At 44.4% G+C, this 21,449-nt stretch overlaps 2 protein-coding genes across 4 annotated transcripts in view; both read left to right on the top strand.

Moving 5' to 3' along the window:
* The window catches only part of AP1G1 (adaptor related protein complex 1 subunit gamma 1), an 88,656-nt gene extending 79,269 nt beyond the window's left edge, over nucleotides 1-9,387 (top strand). The window contains exons 22-23 of one of the 2 annotated variants that reach the window (XM_010354030.2): nucleotides 3,609-3,707; nucleotides 5,235-9,387. In XM_010354030.2, the coding sequence (XP_010352332.1) occupies nucleotides 3,609-3,707; nucleotides 5,235-5,336 (201 nt within the window). In that variant the 3' untranslated portion in view covers nucleotides 5,337-9,387. The remainder of the gene's footprint in view (nucleotides 1-3,608; nucleotides 3,708-5,234) is intronic. The other variant, XM_030924793.1, reaches the window with a different exon arrangement.
* Nucleotides 9,388-15,523: 6,136 nt separating this feature from the next.
* Nucleotides 15,524-21,449, top strand: part of PHLPP2 (PH domain and leucine rich repeat protein phosphatase 2) — a 79,292-nt gene continuing 73,366 nt past the window's right edge. The window contains exon 1 of one of the 2 annotated variants that reach the window (XM_030925317.1): nucleotides 15,524-15,670. In XM_030925317.1, the coding sequence (XP_030781177.1) occupies nucleotides 15,572-15,670 (99 nt within the window). In that variant the 5' untranslated portion in view covers nucleotides 15,524-15,571. The remainder of the gene's footprint in view (nucleotides 15,671-21,449) is intronic. The other variant, XM_030925319.1, reaches the window with a different exon arrangement.

Genomic DNA, 21,449 nt, shown 5'->3' with positions numbered 1-21,449 from the left:
TCAGAATTGAACTTTTTTGTGTCTTGATACGTAAGTGAGAGAAACATTCCTCCTTCATTAACATCCAATTTATTATAGATATAGTAACTGTTTTTGTGAATCAAAGTTTGGTTTACACCAAATTTTAGTTTAAGGATATTTATGTTCATTTTTCAATAGTGAAAAGTCTTGAAGCCGGGTGCAGTGCCTCACGGCTGTAATCCCAGTACTTTGGGAGGCTGAGGCAGGCAGATCACTTGAGATCAGTAGTTCGAGAACCTGGCCAACGTGGTGAAACTCTCGTCTCTACTAAAAGTACAAAAAAAAAATTAGCCGGGCATGGTGGCGGGTTCCTCTAATCCTAACTACTCGGGAGACTGATGAAGCAGGAGAATCGCTTGAACCCAGGAGGCTGAGGATGCAGTGAGGTGAGATTATTATGCCACTGCACTCCAGCCTAGGTGACAGAGCGAGACTCCATCTTAAAAGAAACAAACAAAGAATTCTGAATAAAGAAAAGTTGAGAATGAGGAGTGGGTAGTTTTTCTTAAAAAGATGAGACAGTAAGTATTTTAGGCTGCTATCTGGTCTTTACTGGTACTCAGTTCTGCTCTTACAGTACAGAAACAGCTGTAGATGACATGTAAATGAATGAACATAATTCTGTTCCAATAAAATGTTATTTGTAAAATCAGATGTTGGGCCATTCTTGGCCAGTGGGCTATAGTTTGCCAACCACTGGTTTAGACTGCACTAACCTAATCTTGGCAGTGGCATGTGAAATACGGCATTTAGACATTCTGACAACACACTTTTGGAAACTGAGGATGTTTTATTTGTTTGTGGGTACTGCTGATTTGCACTCTTTTTTTATTTTTTCCCCATCCTCTGACTCTCATGCAAGCTTCTTTGCTTACACTTTGTAGGAGCCAGAATAATTTAGATGTTTAAGAAGCAGTTAGCTGGACAGGGTGGCTCACACCTGTAATCCCAGCAATTTGGGAGGCTGAGGAGGGTGTATTGCTTGAACTCAGGAGTTTGAGACCAGCCTGGGCAACATGGTGAAACCCCATCTCTACCAAAAATACAAAAAATTAGCCAGGCGCGATGATGTGTGCCTGTGGTCCCAGCTACTCAGGAGGCTGAGGTGGCAGAATCACTTCAACCCAGGAGGTGGAAGTTGGAGTGAGCCAAGATCGTGCCACTGCACTTTAGCCTGGGTGATAGAGTGAGACCCTGGGTGATAGAGTGAGACCCTGTCCAGAAAAAAAGAAGGAAAAAAAAAGGGGGAGCAGTAGTGTCAAGTGGTGAAAGACCACTAATGAACTCTAGAGCCATTCTGTTTGGATTTCAATAATAGTTGTATGACATGAAGAAAGTCACTGAACCTCCATGCCTTGGTGTCTTCATTTGCAAAGAGAGTGGTGATAAAGATAGCTACTTCCTAAGGTTGCTTAAAGGAATAAATAAGTTTTTTGAATTAGGCACTGTTTGAAGCACTTTTCATCTGTTCCATGCTCAGTATATTTAGGTGCTGCAACTTAGGTTTTATACTTGTTACTTTAGGCTGCTGCTCCAGTGACTTATCACCTCTGCTATTAAAACATGACCTTATTTTTGGTGGTATACTGTACAGTGCAGTATGATAATGTATTTTCAACTTAAAATGTCATATTTTATAGGTTCTACTATGTACTATTTTTGTGTTTTAATGTTTCTGAAATTGGGGTATATTTTAAAATTGATACCTTGTCATAATTCAATGGGCAGCATGTTTTCTATCTCAGGGGTACATAAAATAATGTTGTGAATTACAATTGATGGTATCTTACATTTAATGAAATGTAGTAATGAATAATATTTTAGCTTATATAATTTAATGTGGCAGTAGAATTATGAATAAGACCCAATATTTTTATATATAAAAAAATTTTTTTTTTTTTGAGACAGAGTCTCACTGTGTCACCCAGGCTGGAGTGCAGTGGCCGGATCTCAGCTCACTGCAAGCTCCGCCTCCCGGGTTTATGCCATTCTCCTGCCTCAGCCTCCCGAGTAGCTGGGACTACAGGCGCCCGCCACCTCGCCCTGCTAGTTTTTTTGTATTTTTTAGTAGAGACGGGGTTTCACCATGTTAGCCAGGATGGTCTCGATTTCCTGACCTCGTGATCCGCCCGTCTCGGCCTCCCAAAGTGCTGGGATTACAGGCTTGAGCCACCGTGCCCGGCCTTTTTTTTTTGAGATGGAGTCTCACTCTGTCACCCAGGCAACCTCCGCCTCCTGGGTTCAAGCAAATCTCTTGCCTCAGCCTCCTGAGTAGCTGGGATTACAGGCAGGCGCCACCATACCCGGCTAATTTTTGTATTTTTAGTAGAGATGTGGTTTCACCATGTTGACCAGACTAATCTAGATCTCCTGACCTCAGGTGATCCGCCTGCCTCGGCCTCCCAAAGTGCTGGGAATACTGTGCCCAGCCCCTAGTGTAATATATCTGTACATTGAGAGTGAATCTTCACTCTTGTAACTTTTAGCCCTAGAGAAGACTAGTGTCTCTCTCTCTCTTAAATATTTTAAAAGTTTAATCTACTTTAGGAAAGATTTTCAAATTCTAGTTTATAGAATAAGTACATAGTATAGTATGGTTTACCTAGCTTGCCCTATATAGCACTTTTTTTTTTTTTTGAGATGGAGTCTTGCTGTGTTGCCCAGGCTGGAGTGCAGTGGCACAATCTTGGCTCACTACAATCTCCGTCTCCTGGGTTCAAGCAATTCTCCTGCCTCAGCCTCCCAAGTAGCTGGGACTACAGGCATGTGCCACCATGCTCAGCTAATTTTTGTATTTTTAGTACAGATGGGGTTTCATTGTGTTGGCCAGGCTGGTCTCGAACTCCTGACCTCGTGATCCACCCGCCTTGACCTCCCAAAGTGCTGGGATTACAGGCATGAGCCACCACGCCCGGCCAGCACTTTCATCTCTTATTTCTATAAGTAAGCAAATAATCCCTACCAGCATTCAACAAAGTAATAGTGTTTGGCTTATCTAGGTCTTTTGCTGTATAGGCTGGTTCTGCAAGTCTTTCCTTTCCTTCTGTCATGTGGAGAGGAGGCTCTGACACATTCTAGATTATGCAGGCTTTAAAAAACAAAAGTTCAAGTCTCTGGGTCCCAGTCATCCAATCACACAAAAGCTTAAAAGCTCATAGCTGGTGACCCGTATGTTGGTTTGCTATTTTTGGAAAGCTTTTCTTTTGGTTTCTGCCTGTTTTTTAAGCCAAAAGCACCCATATTTTACTTGCATAGTTGAACAGTTACTATTAAGTGAAGTTGCCAGAACAAGAATTGGTCAGCTTCTGAAAAGAGGTGGGCTAAAATTCCTTCTGCCAGAAAGGAGAATGTGGTTTATTGCTAGTGGTCATGATCAAAGAACTGAACAGTGGATTTTTACAAATACCACAGTGAGTCAGCTCACGTGCTGTGAATTCCTGATATCTAGAAAACAAGTAGTAGGCAAAACTTAGTAGTAGTGAAATCTGTTACTTGACCCATCATCTGGCTGTTTAAATGTTTTTTGATATCTCTGACCTAGCATTGTGTATTTCTTTTTCTGAAGAGTGCCCTTTGTTCCCCCCTAGACATTCCAGCTGCAGCTTTTGTCTCCTAGCAGCAGCATTGTCCCAGCATTTAACACGGGGACCATCACACAAGTCATTAAAGTTCTGAACCCTCAGAAGGTGAGTAGCACATTTGTAGCCAGTATCTGAGCTGAAGTGTAAGCATATTTCCTGAAATAAAATTCTGCTTTGTTTCTTTCTTCTGACTCATAGTTAGAGAAGAGATCAATGAAAGTGCCTGGTCTAACTTCCTTGCTGTTTTGTAAATAACAAATGGAACCCAGAGCCATCAGATGGCTTAGTGGCATCTTATTAAAATGCAACTTCAAGAAAAGCTAGATTAAAGGTCTAGTTTTTGGGGGGTAGGGGAGAAGCTTAGACATTGTAATTTATACACAAGTTGAAATCTGAGGTAAGAGCATTTGTTGAAACCAAATATCTACATTTACTGCTACAGTTATTAAGAATGAATAGCAAAAATGGAGGCATTTTAAATGAAGCAGCCAAATGAAAAATAGCTTTAGAAACTGAAATTAAGCAATATTTTTATTATCTCAAAGAAATAAACTCACCTTAATAGTAATCAATTGGTTTTCAAACAGTTTTTGAAAATGGTTCAGAGAATTTCTTTAATAGAGCTCTACTAGTTGCTCATAAATAACAGTATACTTTCCTTCTCTTATAACACTTGCCTTTTCTCTGCTATTCACTATATTTTGAGCATCTGCCTCTATAGTACAAGCACAAATTCCTTTGACCATCTGAAACAGAGTAAAACATTTCTTAGTGCATTTGTATTTGAAATCTGCCACATAAAGTAAAAAGTACCTAATTGAGTTCTTTTAAAACTACTGTTGTTACCTGTGAGTTAAGTCATTTTTAAACATTGTATGCCTTAGGAACAAAAGGCACATTCACATTTACTGTAGGTTTTTCAGATAAAGCAACAGTATATCTGAATGGAGAGCATACGATGAGTATATGTTCATCTCATTTTTTAAGAGACTTGGATACAAGGTTTGAATCTTTTTGAAAAGGACTCAGCAGAATGTTACTAGGAAAATGCTTCCAGTGGCTCACGCCTGTATTCCCAGCACTGTAGGAGGCTGAGGCGGCCGTATCACCTGAGGTCAGGAGTTCGAGACCAGTCTGGCCAACATGGTGAAACCCCGTCTCTACTAAAAATAAAAATATTAGCTTGGCGTGGTGGTGGGCGCCTGTAATCCCAGCTACTCTGGAGGCTGAGGCAGGAGAATTGCTTGAACCCGGGAGGCAGGGGTTGCAGTGAGCCAAGATCGTGCCACTGCACTGCAGCCTGGGCAATAAGAGCAAAACCCTGTTTCCAAAAGAAAAGAAAAAATGTTCCTGAGGGGTTCTGTCCTTTTAATGCAGTTCAAGGATTAAAGCTAACCACGTGTTCTGGAGATGTGCTTTCTCTACTTGGTGGCATGATGATGTTAGCTTCTTGACTGAAGCCTAGAGTACTGGGTGTTTTTTGTTGTTGTTGTTGTTTGCCTGTGTGTCATTCTTAACAGATAGCTTTACTTCAAGTTTTGACCTCTAAGATTAAAAGTCTATTTGTGGGCTGGACAGATGCTGGAGATTTTATTTCAATATATAATTTGCACTTCTCTTTTCCTCTTATAGCAACAACTGCGAATGCGGATCAAGCTCACATATAATCACAAGGGCTCAGCAATGCAAGATCTAGCAGAGGTGAACAACTTTCCCCCTCAGTCCTGGCAATGAGGGTTTGGCACCATTCTCATTCTTATCCCACTCAATCAAAGGAACTCTGGGAAGGAGGTTGTGATTGCTGGCAAGTCCCCCCAACTGTACCACGGGCATGAGGAGCTGAAGAGAACTGCTGAGGAGGATTTTCCTAAAGTTACTGCTGACCTTGAAGCATTGTTAAAGACTAATGTCCTCTCCTCCACTGTTGAGGCTGGCTGCTTCTGGAGGCTACTTTGCACTCTTCCTCTTCTTCTCCTTTTTCCGCACTGCTCCACCCCTCCCACATTTACAGCCAGAATCAACATTCCCTGGGCCCCTGAGGAAATAAGCAGCTGGTCTGGAGGAGAGGACTGCAATCCATGGCGAAAAACACTCACTTTGTCTCTGCAGCAAAGAGTTGCCCCTTCTTTCTACTGTTATTTCTCTGTGGACTGGGCAAGGTGGGGTATTTATTCCTCACTAGCTGGGTTACCATCTTCAGGCGCTTTCAACATCTGGTATTCAGAATGGAAATGTAATAATGGACATTAGGGAGCCCTGCCTTTTTCTACTGGTTCCCCCAATGTTTGAAAGAGGCATTAGGCTCCTGGTAGCCTATTCTGTGCATTGCTGTATACACACAGACACATGTATGTTTGTTATCAAGAACTGGTCAGACCTTGCGAGTTTTTGTAAACACTGGACAGATGGAGTTAAAAAGAGCTTTTGTTGAGATTTGGCATGAAGGATATGGTGCTCTATTTGTAATAGAAACTTCCAAGGCTCTTCCAGCTTCCCTTTCGCTCCATTCTTTAGCTGTAGTCATGAAGTTTCCATGATACTCAAAACTGATTCCCTTTAAAATACAAAATGGTCACCTTCTAAAAGATATATTCATAGTTATTAATGACCCTGTTCCCACCGCAAATTTTAAAGTGCTCCTAAGCCCATAACTTGCCTGTTTGAACTATGGTAATGGGTGGAAGAGGAGTTCACCAGTTTTAAAGATCAGACTCTGTATCAAAAGTACCTTTGCCCTTAGGAAGAGTGAGTATTGGAGTGATCTGTTACTCCAAACCTCCCTTTTTATTTCCTGAGCCTGGCTTGGACCTTGGCATTCCGTTTGAATTCCTTCTAACTGGAACATTTGTGTTGTATCTGTAACACTGGCACTGAAATAAAGACCACACGGTTAAAGAAATCTTTCCTATATTGTACTTTATGGTGTTGGAGTGAAGCCTTGTAGCTTCCATACCCCTATGTCAGAGGAGGTCTTACAGACACCATAGGGTAGGAATAACCTTTCCTCAGTCTGAGAAATTGGTCTCTTTTAAAAGACAAATCTCATGAGTATCCACATCAAAGACTTGAGCTTTTTAAACTAGTGAGAGTGCCAAGTGCTTTTAAGAAAGGACCCATGTGTTATCAAACTTTGAAATTGAGTAGCTGGAGTGAAGTAGAGGTGACTCTCTCTGTGGTACACGTTGAATGTACTATGTACGTTCAAGTATTCAGGCGCCATGTCTTATATACTGAAGAAAGAAAAAGTGAGGCCCACCTTGCACTTACAATGTTTGCAATTGTTACTGTATTGAATACAGTATAATGACTACTATGGCTTCAATCTTAAACCTGGAAACAAATACCTTTTTTTTCTCCTTCATTTCACCAAGCCTTTACTTAAAATCTTCAGTGTCTTGTCAAATCTAGCTCTGTATCAGATGCTGGACTATTCCTAACATTTGACAAACTGGAGTTGAACTAAAGGCTCCACAGGGGAAAGTTCCTGGTCTGATTAGGATGTATGAGCAAGATCTGCTAAAACTTACTCCAGTGGGTAAATGGTTGACCGAGTCAAAAACAGGATATTATCTCCTGCATAGTTTTCAGTAATGTAAGTGTGGACTAGTGCATATTTCAGACAACTGCTCTGCCTGTGCAATGAAAAATAGCCTTTAAGGGTTTCTTTGCAGACTGATTTCTTTGGATGGATACTTAATGCTGTGAAACATGATAGGATTAACATAATGTTGGTGGATTTCTTGAATAGAATTTGTCTTAACATTCCTCTTTGTGTAGAGGCTTTATTTTCTCTCTTATATTTGTAGCTAACCAGCTCAGGTTTTTTTATTTGAACTGGGTTGAATTTCTGAAGAAATCTGTTCAAGACCATGCTATAAGACACTGTCAGCTAATGGAGCTGGGAAGGGTCTACTCTGCTGACAAAGCATTTCCTTGGGTGATCATAGTTTTGAGGTAGAGTTTATGATCATTCATAGCTTTGTCTAGAAGGAGTAAAATATCATGGCCTTAACACAAAGGGTGCTGCGTAGAATATGAATTGATTTCGGAATCTGAACACAAGCACCATACTGAAGGACTAGCAGCCAAATAACTGCCTAGGATACTGATGGTTGTGAAGACTGTTCCAAATGATTGGATCTTTGAAAGCTTCAGCGTGCCTTAGTTTCTAGGATCAGAATTAGTTTTCCTCTCACTTGGCCTTGCAGCTTAATGGAGAAATGTTTCAATTTCTGTGAATACTTGCACATTTCAATAATTCCTTTCCCGAGTATAACCACTCAAGGGGGAGCAAATTGGGATGGATTTACAACTTCAGAGGCATTGTGAGGAAAGAGCGTTTTCCAAGGCTATTTTAATAACCCTGGGGTGATAGGCAGTGAGCCCTCACACACTTTGACAATTTCACATGCACTTGTACCTCATTATTTCCCTCTTCAAGAGTCGATTTATTCTAGTCTGTGCCCCATCCCGGGGAATCCTAAGGGAGAATTAATTCATCTAAGTAATCTCAAAAAACTGTAGGAAGGGTGCTCTCCCAGAGAAGCTTCTCCCATAGTGCTTTGGTGCTGTTTCCTTGAGGTGGTTAGGACAGTCATGGAAGTTTTAGGCTGTGCATAGTGATCATCTGTTAATTTTAAGGTCTTTCTCATTTAAAGAAACATTCCTCAGTGTAACATTTGTGGGGGATTCTTTCCTCTTGCTGGTTTAAAGGTGTGATTCGTACTCCTTGTTTGTCCCATTCATATATGAAAATAGACTTTTAAAACTGTCCAACACTAATGATTTCTATAACATGCTTCCCATTTTTTTTATGTCGTAGAAGAGATTGGAAGTTAGGGAGTACTGCTTTCAAGGTTCAACTTCATTGTCTTCTGCATTGGAAAATATTTGGGCCATCAGAACTAGGGGAAAGGAGTTTGAATGTGTATATTTTTTTCTCGTGAATGTATTTTAACCACAGTGTCCTAAACTGAGAAAGCTAGAGAGGAAAAAGTGGGTGTTCATGAACTTTGTGGTTGGGAGAGTGGTTTTACATGTCTGTGTATTCATGACTTTCGGAGTGGGGAGGATCATTGGAGAGAGAATTGCACAGAAAGTCCTGAAGTTTAAAACACTTTTGACCAGCTTTGGCTCGGGAGAGTGGGGCTGCTTATAGAACTGGAAGTGAGTAACTTTTTCAAGCAATATCAGTGAGTGGGTCCCATTGACAGGGTTCCAGGACCTGGAACACTTTAACAGAAGGAAATGCTGAAGCAGCTTGCACAGTTGCTTTACAAACTTCCAAGACGCTGATTCTGGCTTCAAGATGGAGCATTGGAGTTGGTTCTTTGTTTTTTTGGTTTTTTTTTCCTCAAAGAACCTGCGGTTGCGCTTTGTGTGTTTTGTTTTTGTTTTTGGTTTCTATTTGGGGGCCCCATGGGAAAGAGCTTCTGAACTCTTTCCTTTATGAACTCCCACTGTGTTCCTATAAAGTCCCTTTTCTTTCATAGTGTTGTAAGTTACATTTTCATTATGCCCCATCACATCTTCTTTACTGTAAAAATATTAAGAAGCTGTTTCCAAGTGGGACAGCTAATGAAGCTCTAATTATTGCAGACATATTTTTGAGATGTAAAAAAAAAATTTAAAATTAAATGATAAGTCTTAGAGGCGAGTGAGGAATAAAATGGATGTAAACATTTACATGGGATGCATTAGAATTCTGCTGTGTGTATTGTCTTTTGGTTGAAACAAATTATGAACAGTGACTAATAATAAAAAGTCAATACTCAATGATTTAAAATTTGCTTCCTTGCTTCTTACAATTGGATTAGAAGACTTAGACGAATTCTTATTCCAGAGGTTGAGCTAAACTTACTGACCTGTTAGTATTCCTTTTACACATAAGTCTCACCAAGAGATGAATTTGAAACACTTCAAAACTTGTGGTAGTTAGGCGTGGTGGCTCACGCCTGTGATCCCAGCAGTTTGGGAGGCCGAGGCGGGTGGATCACCTGAGGTTGGGAGTTCGAGACCAGCCTGACCAACATGGAGAAACCCTGTCTCTAGTAAAAATACAAAATTAACTGGGCGTGGTGGCGCATGCCAGTAATCCCAGCTACTCGGGAGGCTGAGACAGGAGAATTGCTTGAACTCGGGAGGTGGAGGCTACGGTGAGTTGAGATCATGCCATTGCACTCCAGCCTGGGGTGACAAGAGTGAAACTCGGTCTCAAAAACAACAACAACAACAAAAACTTGTGTTATAGACACTGAAAAAGTCCTAATTGCAATTGGACATTTTAACTATAATATGATTAGTTTCATGCTTAATCTTCTATATAGGTGAACTCTCAAGGCAGAGAAATCAAGATGAAATGTATATTAAGGGTGGTTTGGGTTTTATTTATAAGCTGTTTTTTGTGAATTGTTCACATGTACCTGTGACTGGGCAGAGGAAGGCTTGACCAGTCAAAATGAGCTATATTTCATGGTCTTTTATATGAACTGTGTATTTTGTATATATTAATCTTTGTAGAGTTGTGGTCTTACTGTGTTGCCTAGGCTGGTCTCGAACTCTTGGCCTCAAGCAATCTTCCTGTCTCTACCTCCCAAAGTGCTGAGATTATAGGCATGAGCCACTGCACCTGTCTTATGAACTCGTTTTGTTTTTTTAAGACAGAGTCTCGCTGTGTCACCCAGCTGGAGTGTAGTGGTGCAATCACTGAACACTTCAGCCTTGACCTCCCTGGTTCAAGCAATCCTCCCACCTCAGCCGTTCTAGTAGCTGGGACTACTGGCATGCACCACCATGCCTAATTTTTATATATTTTTTTTCTTTGGTAGAGACAGGGTCTCACTATATTGCCCAAGCTGGTCTGAAACTCCTGGGCTCAAGTGATCCACTAGCCTTTTGGCCTCCCAGAGTTAAGGGATTCACGCGTGAGTCATCGTGTCTGGCTGCCAACTCTGTTTTCTGGAGGTTGGAAGCTTTAGATTTTCTGTTACTCTGATGATCCCTGACAGTCCCTTGACTGAGAGAGGGGAGGGTGTGATAGTCCTGATTGAAAAGGAAGGGTGTAGGCCCTGGCAGTTATCTAGTTTATGCAGAAGTGCCCTTTGGTACTGTTTGATAAGCAACATTTCTATAATCTTATGTATGAGTTAGTTAAAATTCATAGTTGTTTCTAATATTAAATGTATTTGGCACCTTCATGTAATATAGAGGAAAATATAAAAGCTACAATAGAAAAGTTCAGCTAATAATAGACATTTATTTAACAATACAACAAATAAGCTGGGCGCAGTGGCTCAGGCCTATAATCCCAGCACTTTGGGAGGCTGAGGCAGGTGAATCACAACGTCAGGAGTTTGAGACCAGCCTGGCCAACATGGTGAAACCCCGTTTCTACTAAAAATACAAAAAATTAGCCGGGCGTAGTGGCGGGCGCCTGTAATCTCAGCTACTCGGGAGGCTGAGGCAGGAGAATAACTTGAACCTGGGATGCGGAGGTTGCAGTGAGCCGAGATCACTCCACTGCATGCCAGCCTGGGCAATAGAACGAGACTCCGTCTCAAAAAAACAAACAACAAAAAAACAATACAACAAATGGTATTCAGATTTGAATTTCAATTCAGAAGCAAAAAAAAAAAAAATTAATTTTTATCATTTTTAAGGGTTTTCTATCCTATATCCTCTCCCCAGTTCAACTGTCCCCATATTTGAACAATACCAAAATGTTCACGGAAAAAAATTTCTCCAAACTTTGAAGCTAGGTAAATACTGCCTGTTTATTTGGAACCAAAATTAGGAATATCCAAATCTGTTCAACCTATTGGTAGAATAACAGGATTTAGGTCTAAAGATGACTGTGGATCACTGGAGTAGGTACTAGATACAAATAAATATAAGTCTTTTATGGTTCCTCTCCCAACGTCTGATAGGAATGAGCTTTCCTTCTCCAGACTTCCCATTTTGTAGTGAAGATCTGGAAAAGCTCCTGGCATAAAGAATGTGTGTGTGTGTGTACATACCAGAGAGATGGAGAGGGGAAGCACAGCTGCTATAGGAAGGAGACAGGAGAGATCCTGATGACTTCTCTGTCTCTTGGCTTGATCTAAACAGTGAGTTTTGTAATGATGAACCTGCAGTGAGGGCAGATGGATTTTCGCATAAAAAAATCCCAGAGGAATTTATTTTTAGGGTTAGTCTCAGCTGTTTACCATTTCCAGAAATTGTAGTTACATAACCCTTGGCATACATAATGCACACTGCCTTGAACTGGGGGAGAACATCAATATGTGACCTTTGAAACAAAGTATAAAATGTTAATGGCACTACATGATTTGAAAAAAATCAACTGGTTGTCACTACTGAATTGGATCTTAAATCATGGGAACCATTAAAGGTAGTTACAGCATAAATTAGCCCCTGAAACTTTTGGATGGATGGATTTTTTTTTTCTTTCATGTTTTCCCTTTTGAAAGAGGGACTACTGTTGCCAGAATGAAGAAGTAAGTAACAATGCTTTTGCCCACTATTCCTTTAATTAAACAATTATTCACCACTGCTGTTCCCCACCATGAGCTTAAACTTTAGTTATGGAACAAGATCTTTCCCTTTTGTGTAGTCAGTCAATAAAGAGCTTCTACTCATGAAATCTGGAAAAAGTAATGTATAATGCCTCAAGAAACAGGCTCTTACAGCCAGGTGTGGCTCACATCTGTAATCTCCGCACTTTGGGAGGCTGAAGTGGGCGGATGGCTTGAGCTCAGAAGTTCGAGACCAGCTTGGACAATATGGTGAAGCCCCATCTCTAAAAAAAATGCAAAAATTAGCCAAGCGTAGGTGGCGCTCACCTGTGGTCCCAACTACTGGGAGGCTGAGGTGGGAGGATCACCTGAGTCCGTGGAGGTTGAACCTGCAGTGAGCTATGATTGTACCCATACTGTACTCCAGCCTGAGCAACAAAGCGAGACTCTGTCTCAAAAATAAAAAAATATGGTCGGGCGCGGTGGCTCAAGCCTGTAATCCCAGCACTTTGGGAGGCCGAGACGGGCGGATCACGAGGTCAGGAGATCGATACCATCCTGGCTAACATGGTGAAACCCCGTCTCTACTAAAAATATACAAGAAACTAGCCGGGCGTGGTGGCGGGTGCCTGTAGTCCCAGCTACTCGGGAGGCTGAGGCAGGAGAATGGCGTGAACCCGGGAGGCGGAGCTTGCAGTGAGTGGAGATCCGGCCACTGCACTCCAGCCTGGGCAACAGAGTGAGACTCCGTCTCAAAAAAAAAAAAAAAAAAAAAAAAAAAAAAAATATATATATATATATATATATATATATATATATATATATATGGAAGGCTTTTCAGAAACACTTTTTTTTTTCTTGAGATGGAGTCTCCCTCTGTCACCCAGACTGCAGTGCAGTGGCGCGATATCTTGGTTCACTGCAACCTCCACCTCCCAGGTTCACGTGATTCTCCTGCCCAGCCTCCTGAGTAGCTGGGCCTACATGCTCGCGCCCCCATGCCGCCTAATTTTTGTATTTTCAGTAGAGACGGGGTTTGCCATGTTGGCCAGGCTGGGTTCGAACTTCTGACCTCAGGTGATCTGTCTTCCTTGGCCTCCCGAAGCGCTGGAATGACAGGCATGAGCCACTGCGCCCAGCCAGAAACACTTGTTCTAAACCACATTTCTTATCACTGCTTGTCTGCCCTTGGTAAAACTTGCTTCTGTCTCCATATTGGTGCCTATTCGTTATATACCAGTCTTCCTGTTGGGAGAAATTACCCAGTAAGCACTGAAATGGGAATCCAACTACTTTGAGTACCTTTCTTGAACATAATTTCAAGGTGGAAGGAAAATCCAGGAGGTGGATGACCTAAGAGTTTTCTCCCCCCTTAAACCAGGCTCACAGTGACAAGTCGTTTTTAATGCATTAACATGAGACCAAGAAATGAAGATTACTGGAGATTGGAAGTTTGGTATATACAAAGCTAACTCGTTAAGGGAGAAAGTAGGTCAGAAAGGGGTCGGAACCTGCAAGAGCCAAATTTGGTCCTGGCATTTAAAATTATCTCCAAATGGGCCAGGCGCGGTGGCTCAAGCCTGTAATCCCAGCACTTTGGGAGGCCGAGACGGGCGGATCACGAGGTCAGGAGATCGAGACCATCCTGGCTAACACGGTGAAACCCCGTCTCTACTAAAAATATACATGAAACTAGCCGGGCGTGGTGGCGGGCGCCTGTAGTCCCAGCTACTCGGGAGGCTGAGGCAGGAGAATGGCATGAACCCGGGAGGCGGAGCTTGCAGTGGGCTGAGATTGCGCCACAGCACTTCAGCCTGAGCGACAGAGCGAGACTCCGTCTCAAAAAAAAAAAAAAGAAAAAAAAAATTATCTCCAAATGGATACATATCTCAGATGGGGGACACAGACTGCCCTGCTAAATCTAAAAGTCTTGTACTATGCCTGCAATTAAAGTATTCTAGACATACAGTTAGTCTGAATGAGGCAAACTGAAGCAATGGATTTTTTTTTTTTTTTTCCTTTTGAGACAGGGTCTCGCTTTGTCGCCCAGGTTGGAGCGCAGTGGCTCGACTGGCTCACTGTAACCTCCGCCTCTCGGGTTCAAGCGATTCTCCTGCCTCCGCCTCCCAAGTGGCTGGGATTACAGGCGTGCGCCACCCTGCCCAGCTCATTTTTTTGTATTTTTGGTAGAGAAGGGGTTTCACTATGTTGGTCAGGCTGGTCTCGAACTCCTGGCCTCAAGTAATCTGCCTGCGTTGCCTTCCTAAAGTACTGGGATTATAGTTCTTCAAAAGTAAAGAAATTACTAATTTTTTTTGCTATCTAATTTCTTACACGTTACTTGAAGATTCAACAACCTGTGTACCAGGTGAAGCCCTAAAAATCCGCAAGTCTAGAAGCCTTCCTAGAAAAATTTAGGAGGAATTCAGAGTACTTTCCGAGAAACCGATTGGATCTTCAATTTAGAATTTCAGAATTATAATGGCTATTATGAATCCCCACTATACGTTAGGCACTTTGTATGCACTAAATCTTCATAACTACTTGGCAGATTTTAATCTCTCACAGCTTAAGAACGAAAGGCTTAGATCAAGTAACTTGCACAGGGGTATAGAGCTAAAGAAGGGCAGAGTGGAGATCTGGAATCAGGTTGGCTGACTCCAAATTTGGTTCATTGGCCACAAAACTACCATCACTGAAAGAACGAACAGAAAAATACAAAACAAACAACGAAAAGAAAATGTTACCTTTTAAAAGTTTTTTTTTTCTGAATCAGCCTTGCAAATAAATCATAAAACGGCTCACAGGCCATATTACTGCTTGAAGCAGAGCACTGAATTCTGATCATTTTGCTCCAGGAGGAGGAAAGGGAATTAAAACACGGCTGGGAGGTGAGCTGACGTTTTGTACGAGGTTGAGTTGAATTTGCTTAAGAAGGTCGCACGCATCTCTGATAGGGAAGAGGAAAGGGCTTGCCAAGGTGAGTATTCTCAACAGTTCGTTCAACGGCTTGGCAAGTGAGGGAAGTTAAAAGAGCCACCCTGGGCGGAGGGCAGCGTCCTGTCACAATTGACAGGTGCCAGCGCCACTTTCTTCTTCCTCCCGCGGGTTTTTTAGAGGGCAGGGAAAGCAGCAAATAACCCTCCTTGCGCTCTAGTCCTCCAAGCCTAGGGCGGCGGGCAGTGGAGGCCCCGCGCCCTGCGGTGGCGCCAGGTTACGCCACGCGGGCCGCCGCTGGGATGCGGCTTGGCGGCGGCGCCCGGGCCACTCGGCGCCCGCAGCTACGCAAGTCCAGCTGGGCTGCGGAAGGGGCGGGTCCGGCATGGCTGCGGGAGGGGCGGGGCTGGCGAGCCGCCGGAGGGGCGGAGCCGGCGGGTCGCCGGCTGCTCGCGCGCGCCGCCGAGGTTCCGCACGCCGTCGCGCGGGCCCGGCGTCCCTGTGCAGTCTGGGCCGCCGATGGGGGAGGTGGAGCCGGGGCCCGCGGGCCCGCTGGAGCCCCCGGAGCCGCCCGAAGCGCCGGCGAGCCGCCGGCCAGGAGGGATCCGGGTCCTGAAGGTGAGGCAGGCGGGCGGACGGACGAGCGAGCCGGCGAGCGGGCAGGCAGACTAGGGAGGGAACGAGGGAGGGCAGAGGCCGCTGCCGCCCCCGCCCCGCGCGGTGGCTGAGGCAGCCGGCGACCCCCGCCCGACGTCAGTCCGTCGGCCGCCCCACACCCGGTGGGGACGCGAAGGCCTCCGCGCCTCGGCCGCCTCGGTCGCCTCGGTCCCCCGCTGCTGCCCATCCCTGGCCGCGCGCCGCCCGCCTCGCAGGCCCACGCCTTCGGGCTGCCGGCAGCCGTCGCCCACCCGGACCCTTCGCCGCCCCCGCCTGCCTCACCGCGCTCGGGGCCCGGAGGCCGGCTCCTGGCACAGGAGCAGGGCTGGAAGTACGCCGGGCTTTTTCCCCTCCGGACACCTGAAGACATCACCCCAGCGGGAGGATGGCGGCGGCGATTGGCCGGCGCCGCGGAGGGCTCGGGGCCGCGCCGGATGGAGCCGGCTCCTCTGCCCTCGGGGCTCGCTACCCGAGGTGCGGGCCGGGAAGGAGGACCCGCCCCGCTTGGAGAGAGAATTCCAGCTGGAGCTGCGGCGCGGGGACTCGCTGGGCGTGATGTGGAAGGGAGGAGGGGCCGGGCCGAAAGGGGCATTCCTGCTCGCGGGAGCGGGGCCCACTGCCCAGGGAGACAGAATGGGGGAGCCGTTATGCAACAGGCAGCTAGCGGGGCTTCTTGGCAGGAACTGGGGGAGTGGGAGGATATGAAACAGATGCAGGCAAGAGGGAAATGGAACCTTGAAGGTGATGATAAGTTTAAATACGAAGGAATGCACAAGGTGGGGTGGCGATAGTGGGGAGGAGAAGATGGTAAAAGGGAGGGGTTGTGGGAGGCTGACTGGGTGGAGTTTTTTACTAGCATTTGACAGAGTTGCAGAGAAATTTTTCTGTAGGTCAAATATGTAAACTAGATGTCCTTACGCAGGTGGAATGGAATTCCTTATAGAGTTCTACATGAGGAATTCAGGATATGAAACTTGCCCAGTAGAAGGATGGAAAGGAAAGAAAATTTAGATTTGATGTGTTTCAAAAATACATTGCAAAACAATGATAACGTGTGATGTTAAAAATACATTAGTAGTTTGTTGGGATTGAGGTTGAGCAGTATTTCCATGTTGTGAACGTTGTTAGTAAGATGTCACAAAGATGGGAACACGGAAAAACAATAATAAACCTGGTGAATCCATGGAAAACCATAAACTAGAACTCTGTAAAATTTAAAACATTTTTTGTGCTACTGCCTCTCAACATTTTTTTTCTTTTATTTATTTATTTTTTTTGAGACACCTCACTCTGTCACCCTGGCTGGAGTGCAGTGACTTGATCTCTGCCATCTCTGCCTCCAGGGTTCAAGCGATTTTCCTGCCTCAGCCTCCTGAATAGCTGGGATTACGGGTGCCTGCCACCACATCCCGCTGATTTTTTGTATTTTTAGTAGAGACAGGGTTTTGCTATGTTTCCCAGGCTGGTCTTGAACTCCTGATCTCCAGTAATCTGCCCGCCTTGGCCTCCCAAAGTGGCTGGGATTACAGGCATGAGCCACCGCGCTCGGCCTCATACAGAAGTTTTCTTAAGTAGCTGAGTGGTTGAATTTTGTGCCAAGTGATGCTGGAAAAGAAGTAGTACAGTAGAAGACTCTGAATTGGAAAGAGTCATCTCCCACCCATTTTTCTCCGAAGACCCTTCAAAAACTTCGTTCTTTTTTGTAACTCTTTTATACCTCATACCAAATCATGAACATCATTATGGTCAAATAATACAGATATTCGTCAAAAGACTAATATAACTAAGCCAGTCTAAGCCAGACTAGATCCAGTTCCATCTATCCTGGGATACTGGAAAATTGCCTTCAAAATGTGCCCCCAGATTTATTTAGTGAATTGGTGGACCATATGTTTGTAAGTTTTCCAGATGTTTCCTACAATTTGGGGTTTATGGTTTTTTTTAGTAATGATTAACTGTTTTTTACTCAGCTTATAGAAGATATGAAGTTACAACTAATGTCGGTGTGTGCCATGAGATTCATTTTTTTTTTTCAATAATAGTTTTGGGTGTTTAGCAAAGTATGTATAAACAATTAATGCCAAAAAATAAACTTAAAAAGGTTTTTTTTAGAGACATAGCCTTATTGTGTAGCACAGGCTACACAATAGTTCAGTGGTGTGATCACAGCTCACTGCAGGCTCAAACTCCTGAGCTCAAGTACCTCAGCCTCCCAAGTAGTTACGACTATAGGCACATGCCTGGCTCATTTTTATTTTTATTTTTGTACAGATGGGGTCTTGCTATGTTGGTCTCAAGTTCCTGGCTTCAAGTGATCCTCTTAACGTTGGACTCTCAAAGCACTGGAATTACAGGCATGAGCCACTGCACCCAGCCCAAAACATTATTATTGTTATTATTTTTTTGAGACAGAGCCTCTCCTGCCCAGGCTAGAATGCAGTGGCGCGATCATGGCTCACTGTACCTTCTACCTCGTGGGCTCAAGTGATCCTTTTTCCTCAGCTTCCTGAGTAGCTGGGATCACAGGCAGTTTTTTTTTTTTTTTTTTTTTTTGAAGTAGAGATGAGGTCTCACCTTGTTGCCTAGGCTGGCCTTGAACTCCTGCGCTCAAAGGCTCTCTCACCTCGGCATCCCAAAGTGCTGGGATTACAGGCATGAGCCACTGCACGCTGCCCCAAAACATTTTTAAAGCACTGACATATTCTTCCTCTATCTCATCCCACCCCTCCGCACCCCTTTCACAATATTTCATAACGTGTATATTCCCAGATATAATAAGTCTATATTGTTTTACAGTTTCAAATGCAGAAACATCTTCTACCTAAGAGTATTTAACATTTTTTTTTTCTTTTGTTTTGTTTTTTGTTTTCTGAGATGGAGTTTCACTCTTGTTGCCCAGGCTGGAGTGCAATGGCATGATCTTGGTTCACTGCCTCCCAGGTTCAAGCAAGTCTCCTGCTTCGGCCTCCTGAGTTGCTGGGAGTACAGGCATGTGCCACTGTGCCCGTCTAATTTTGTATTTTTAGTAGAGACAGGATTTCTCTATGTTGGTCAGGCTGGTGTCAAAGTCCCGGCCTCGGGTGATCCCCCCGCCTCAGTCTCCCAAAGTGCTGGGATTAAAGGCGTAAGCCACTGCACCCGGCCATATTTCACATTCTTACAGAACTAACTGAATATGGAGAGTTACTTTACCAGACCCTGTTTATACCATGTATATTTTTTTATTGTATGTGAATGTGTAATAGTATATCACCTTTGGACTGATCATTGCCCTCATAGATCACCTTTATTTTTAGATTTAAAAGTATAAAACTGGGCTGGGAACAGTGGCTCACTTCTGTAATCCCAACACTTTGGGAGGCCGAGGCGGGTGGGTCACTCGAGGCCAGGAGTTTGAGACCAGCCCAGCCAACGGAGTGAAACCCATAGTGAAACATAGTGAAAAAAATATATATTATTTTAAAAATTAGCTAGGCATGGTGGTACACACCTGTAATCCCAGCTACTCAGGAGGCTGAGGCAGGAGAATCGCTTGAACCTGAGTGGCGGAGCAGTGAGCCGAGATCACGCCACAGCACTCCAGCCTGGGCAACAGAGTGAGACACTGTCTCAAAACAAACAAACAAAAGCATAAAATTGAAGCAGTGGGTACTTAATTAATGGTTTACCCTCAAGACTTTTGCTTTCTTTTTTTTTTTTTGAGATGGAGTCTCGCTCTATCGCCCAGGCTGGAGTGCAGTGGCCAGATCTCAGCTCACTGCAAGCTCCGCCTCCCGGGTTTATGCCGTTCTCCTGCCTCAGCCTCCCGAGTAGCTGGGACTACAGGCGCCTGCCACCTCGCCCGGCTAGTTTTTTCTATTTTTTTTTTTTAGTAGAGACGGGGTTTCACCGTGTTAGCCAGGATGGTCTCGATCTCCTGACCTCGCGATCCACCCATCTCGGCCTCCCAAAGTGCTGGGATTACAGGCTTGAGCCACCGTGCCCGGCCCAAGACTTTTGCTTTCTAGAAAGATTTTTTTTTTTTCTGTGACGGAGTCTTGCTCTGTTGCCCTGCTGGAGTGCAGTGGCGCAATCCCAGCTCACTGCAAGCTCCGCCTACCAGTTTCATGCCATTCTCCTTCCTCAGCCTCCCGAGTAGCTGGGACTACAGGTGCCTGCCACCACGCCCAGCTAAGTTTTTGTATTTTTAGCAGAGACGGTGTTTCACAGTGTTAGCCAGGATGGTCTCGATCTGACCTCGTGATCCACCCGCCTCGGCCTCCCAAAGTGCTGGGATTACAGGCGTGAGTCACTGTGCCCGGCCTTTTTTTTTTTTAAGACCAAGTCTCCCTCTGACACCCAGGCCGGAGTGCAGTGGCATGATCTTGGCTCACTGCAGTCTCCACCTCCTGTATTCAAGCGATTCTGCTGCCTCAGCCTCCAGAGTAGCTGGGATTACAGGCATGTGTGCCACCACACCCGGTTAATTCTCTTGTATTTTTAATAGAGACAGGGTTTCACTATGTTGGCCAGGCTGGTCTCGAACTCCTGACCTCAGGTGATCCCGCCCGCCTCAGCCTCCCAAAGTGCTGGGATTACAGGCATGAGCCACTGCACCCGGCTAGAAAGATCTTTAAATCTTAAATATGCTCTTTGTATACTTGTTTGATGTAAGAGGTGATTGTAATTGTGTTCCCTTTTAAATAAATTTGTGATAACAGTTCTATAAGAGTGAGGGGAAAATAGTTTTCTCAGCCTAGCAATTCCAGTAGAATGGTGATTCCAAAAGTTGAAAGCACCTCAGAGGACAGTGTCATCTGCAGTCCTGGCTGCTAGGAAGGTTTTTCTAGCAGTTCACTGATGTATTAAGCAGTGGAGCAAGACATTCTTGAGAAGAAGGAAACACTAGGCAATTCAGCAGTGGCTAACAATAGCTAAACAGTCCATCTAGATTGTTGCTATAAGCCTTTGCTTTTCTTAATATCTAGGCTTTTTTTTTTTTTTTTTTTTTGGAGACGGAGTCTTGCTCTGTCGCCCAGGCTGGAGTGCACTGGCCAGATCTCGGCTCAGTGCAAGCTCCGCCTCCCGGGTTCACGCCATTCTCCTGCCTCAGTCTCCCGAGCAGCTGGGACTATAGGCGCCCACCACCACGCCCGGCTAGTTTTTTGTATTTTTTTAGTAGAGACGGGGTTTCACCGTGTTAGCCAGGATGGTCTCGATCTCCTGACCTCGTGATCCGCCTGTCTTGGCCTCCCAAAGTGCTGGGATTACAGGCTGGAGCCACCGCACCCGGCCAATATCTAGGCCTTTTAAGTGCCCATTGGTCAGGTTTAAGAGAATGATATATACTGAAATTGTAACTTAGCAGTTTATTTTCTTAGGGTGGAGTATATCATGTAGACAGGAGATAGATCCTTTGAGGTAAATGATGACCAACAGCATGTATATTTTGTTGTTGTTTTAATCTTTATTTTATTTCATTTTAATTTTTTTAGAGACGCAGTTTCACTCTGTTGCCCAGGCTGGTCTTGAACCCCTGGCCTCAAGTGATCCTCCCGCCTTGGCCTCCTGAAGTGCTGGGATTACAGGCATGTGTTTTTTTTTGTTGTTGTTTTTGTTCTGTTTTTTGTTTTTTTTTTTTTTTTTTTTGAGATAGAGTCTTGTACTGTCGCCCAGGCTGGATTGCAGTGGCGTGATCTAGGCTCACTGTAACCTCCACCTCCCAGGTTCAAGTGATTTCCTTGCCTCAGCCTCCCAAGTA

The sequence above is a fragment of the Rhinopithecus roxellana genome, chromosome 20 (assembly GCF_007565055.1).
Source record: "Rhinopithecus roxellana isolate Shanxi Qingling chromosome 20, ASM756505v1, whole genome shotgun sequence".
In the NCBI taxonomy this organism is placed as follows: domain Eukaryota; kingdom Metazoa; phylum Chordata; class Mammalia; order Primates; family Cercopithecidae; genus Rhinopithecus; species Rhinopithecus roxellana.
The sequence above is the reverse complement of the archived record's forward strand: the minus strand, read 5'-3'. Positions and strand labels throughout refer to the sequence as shown.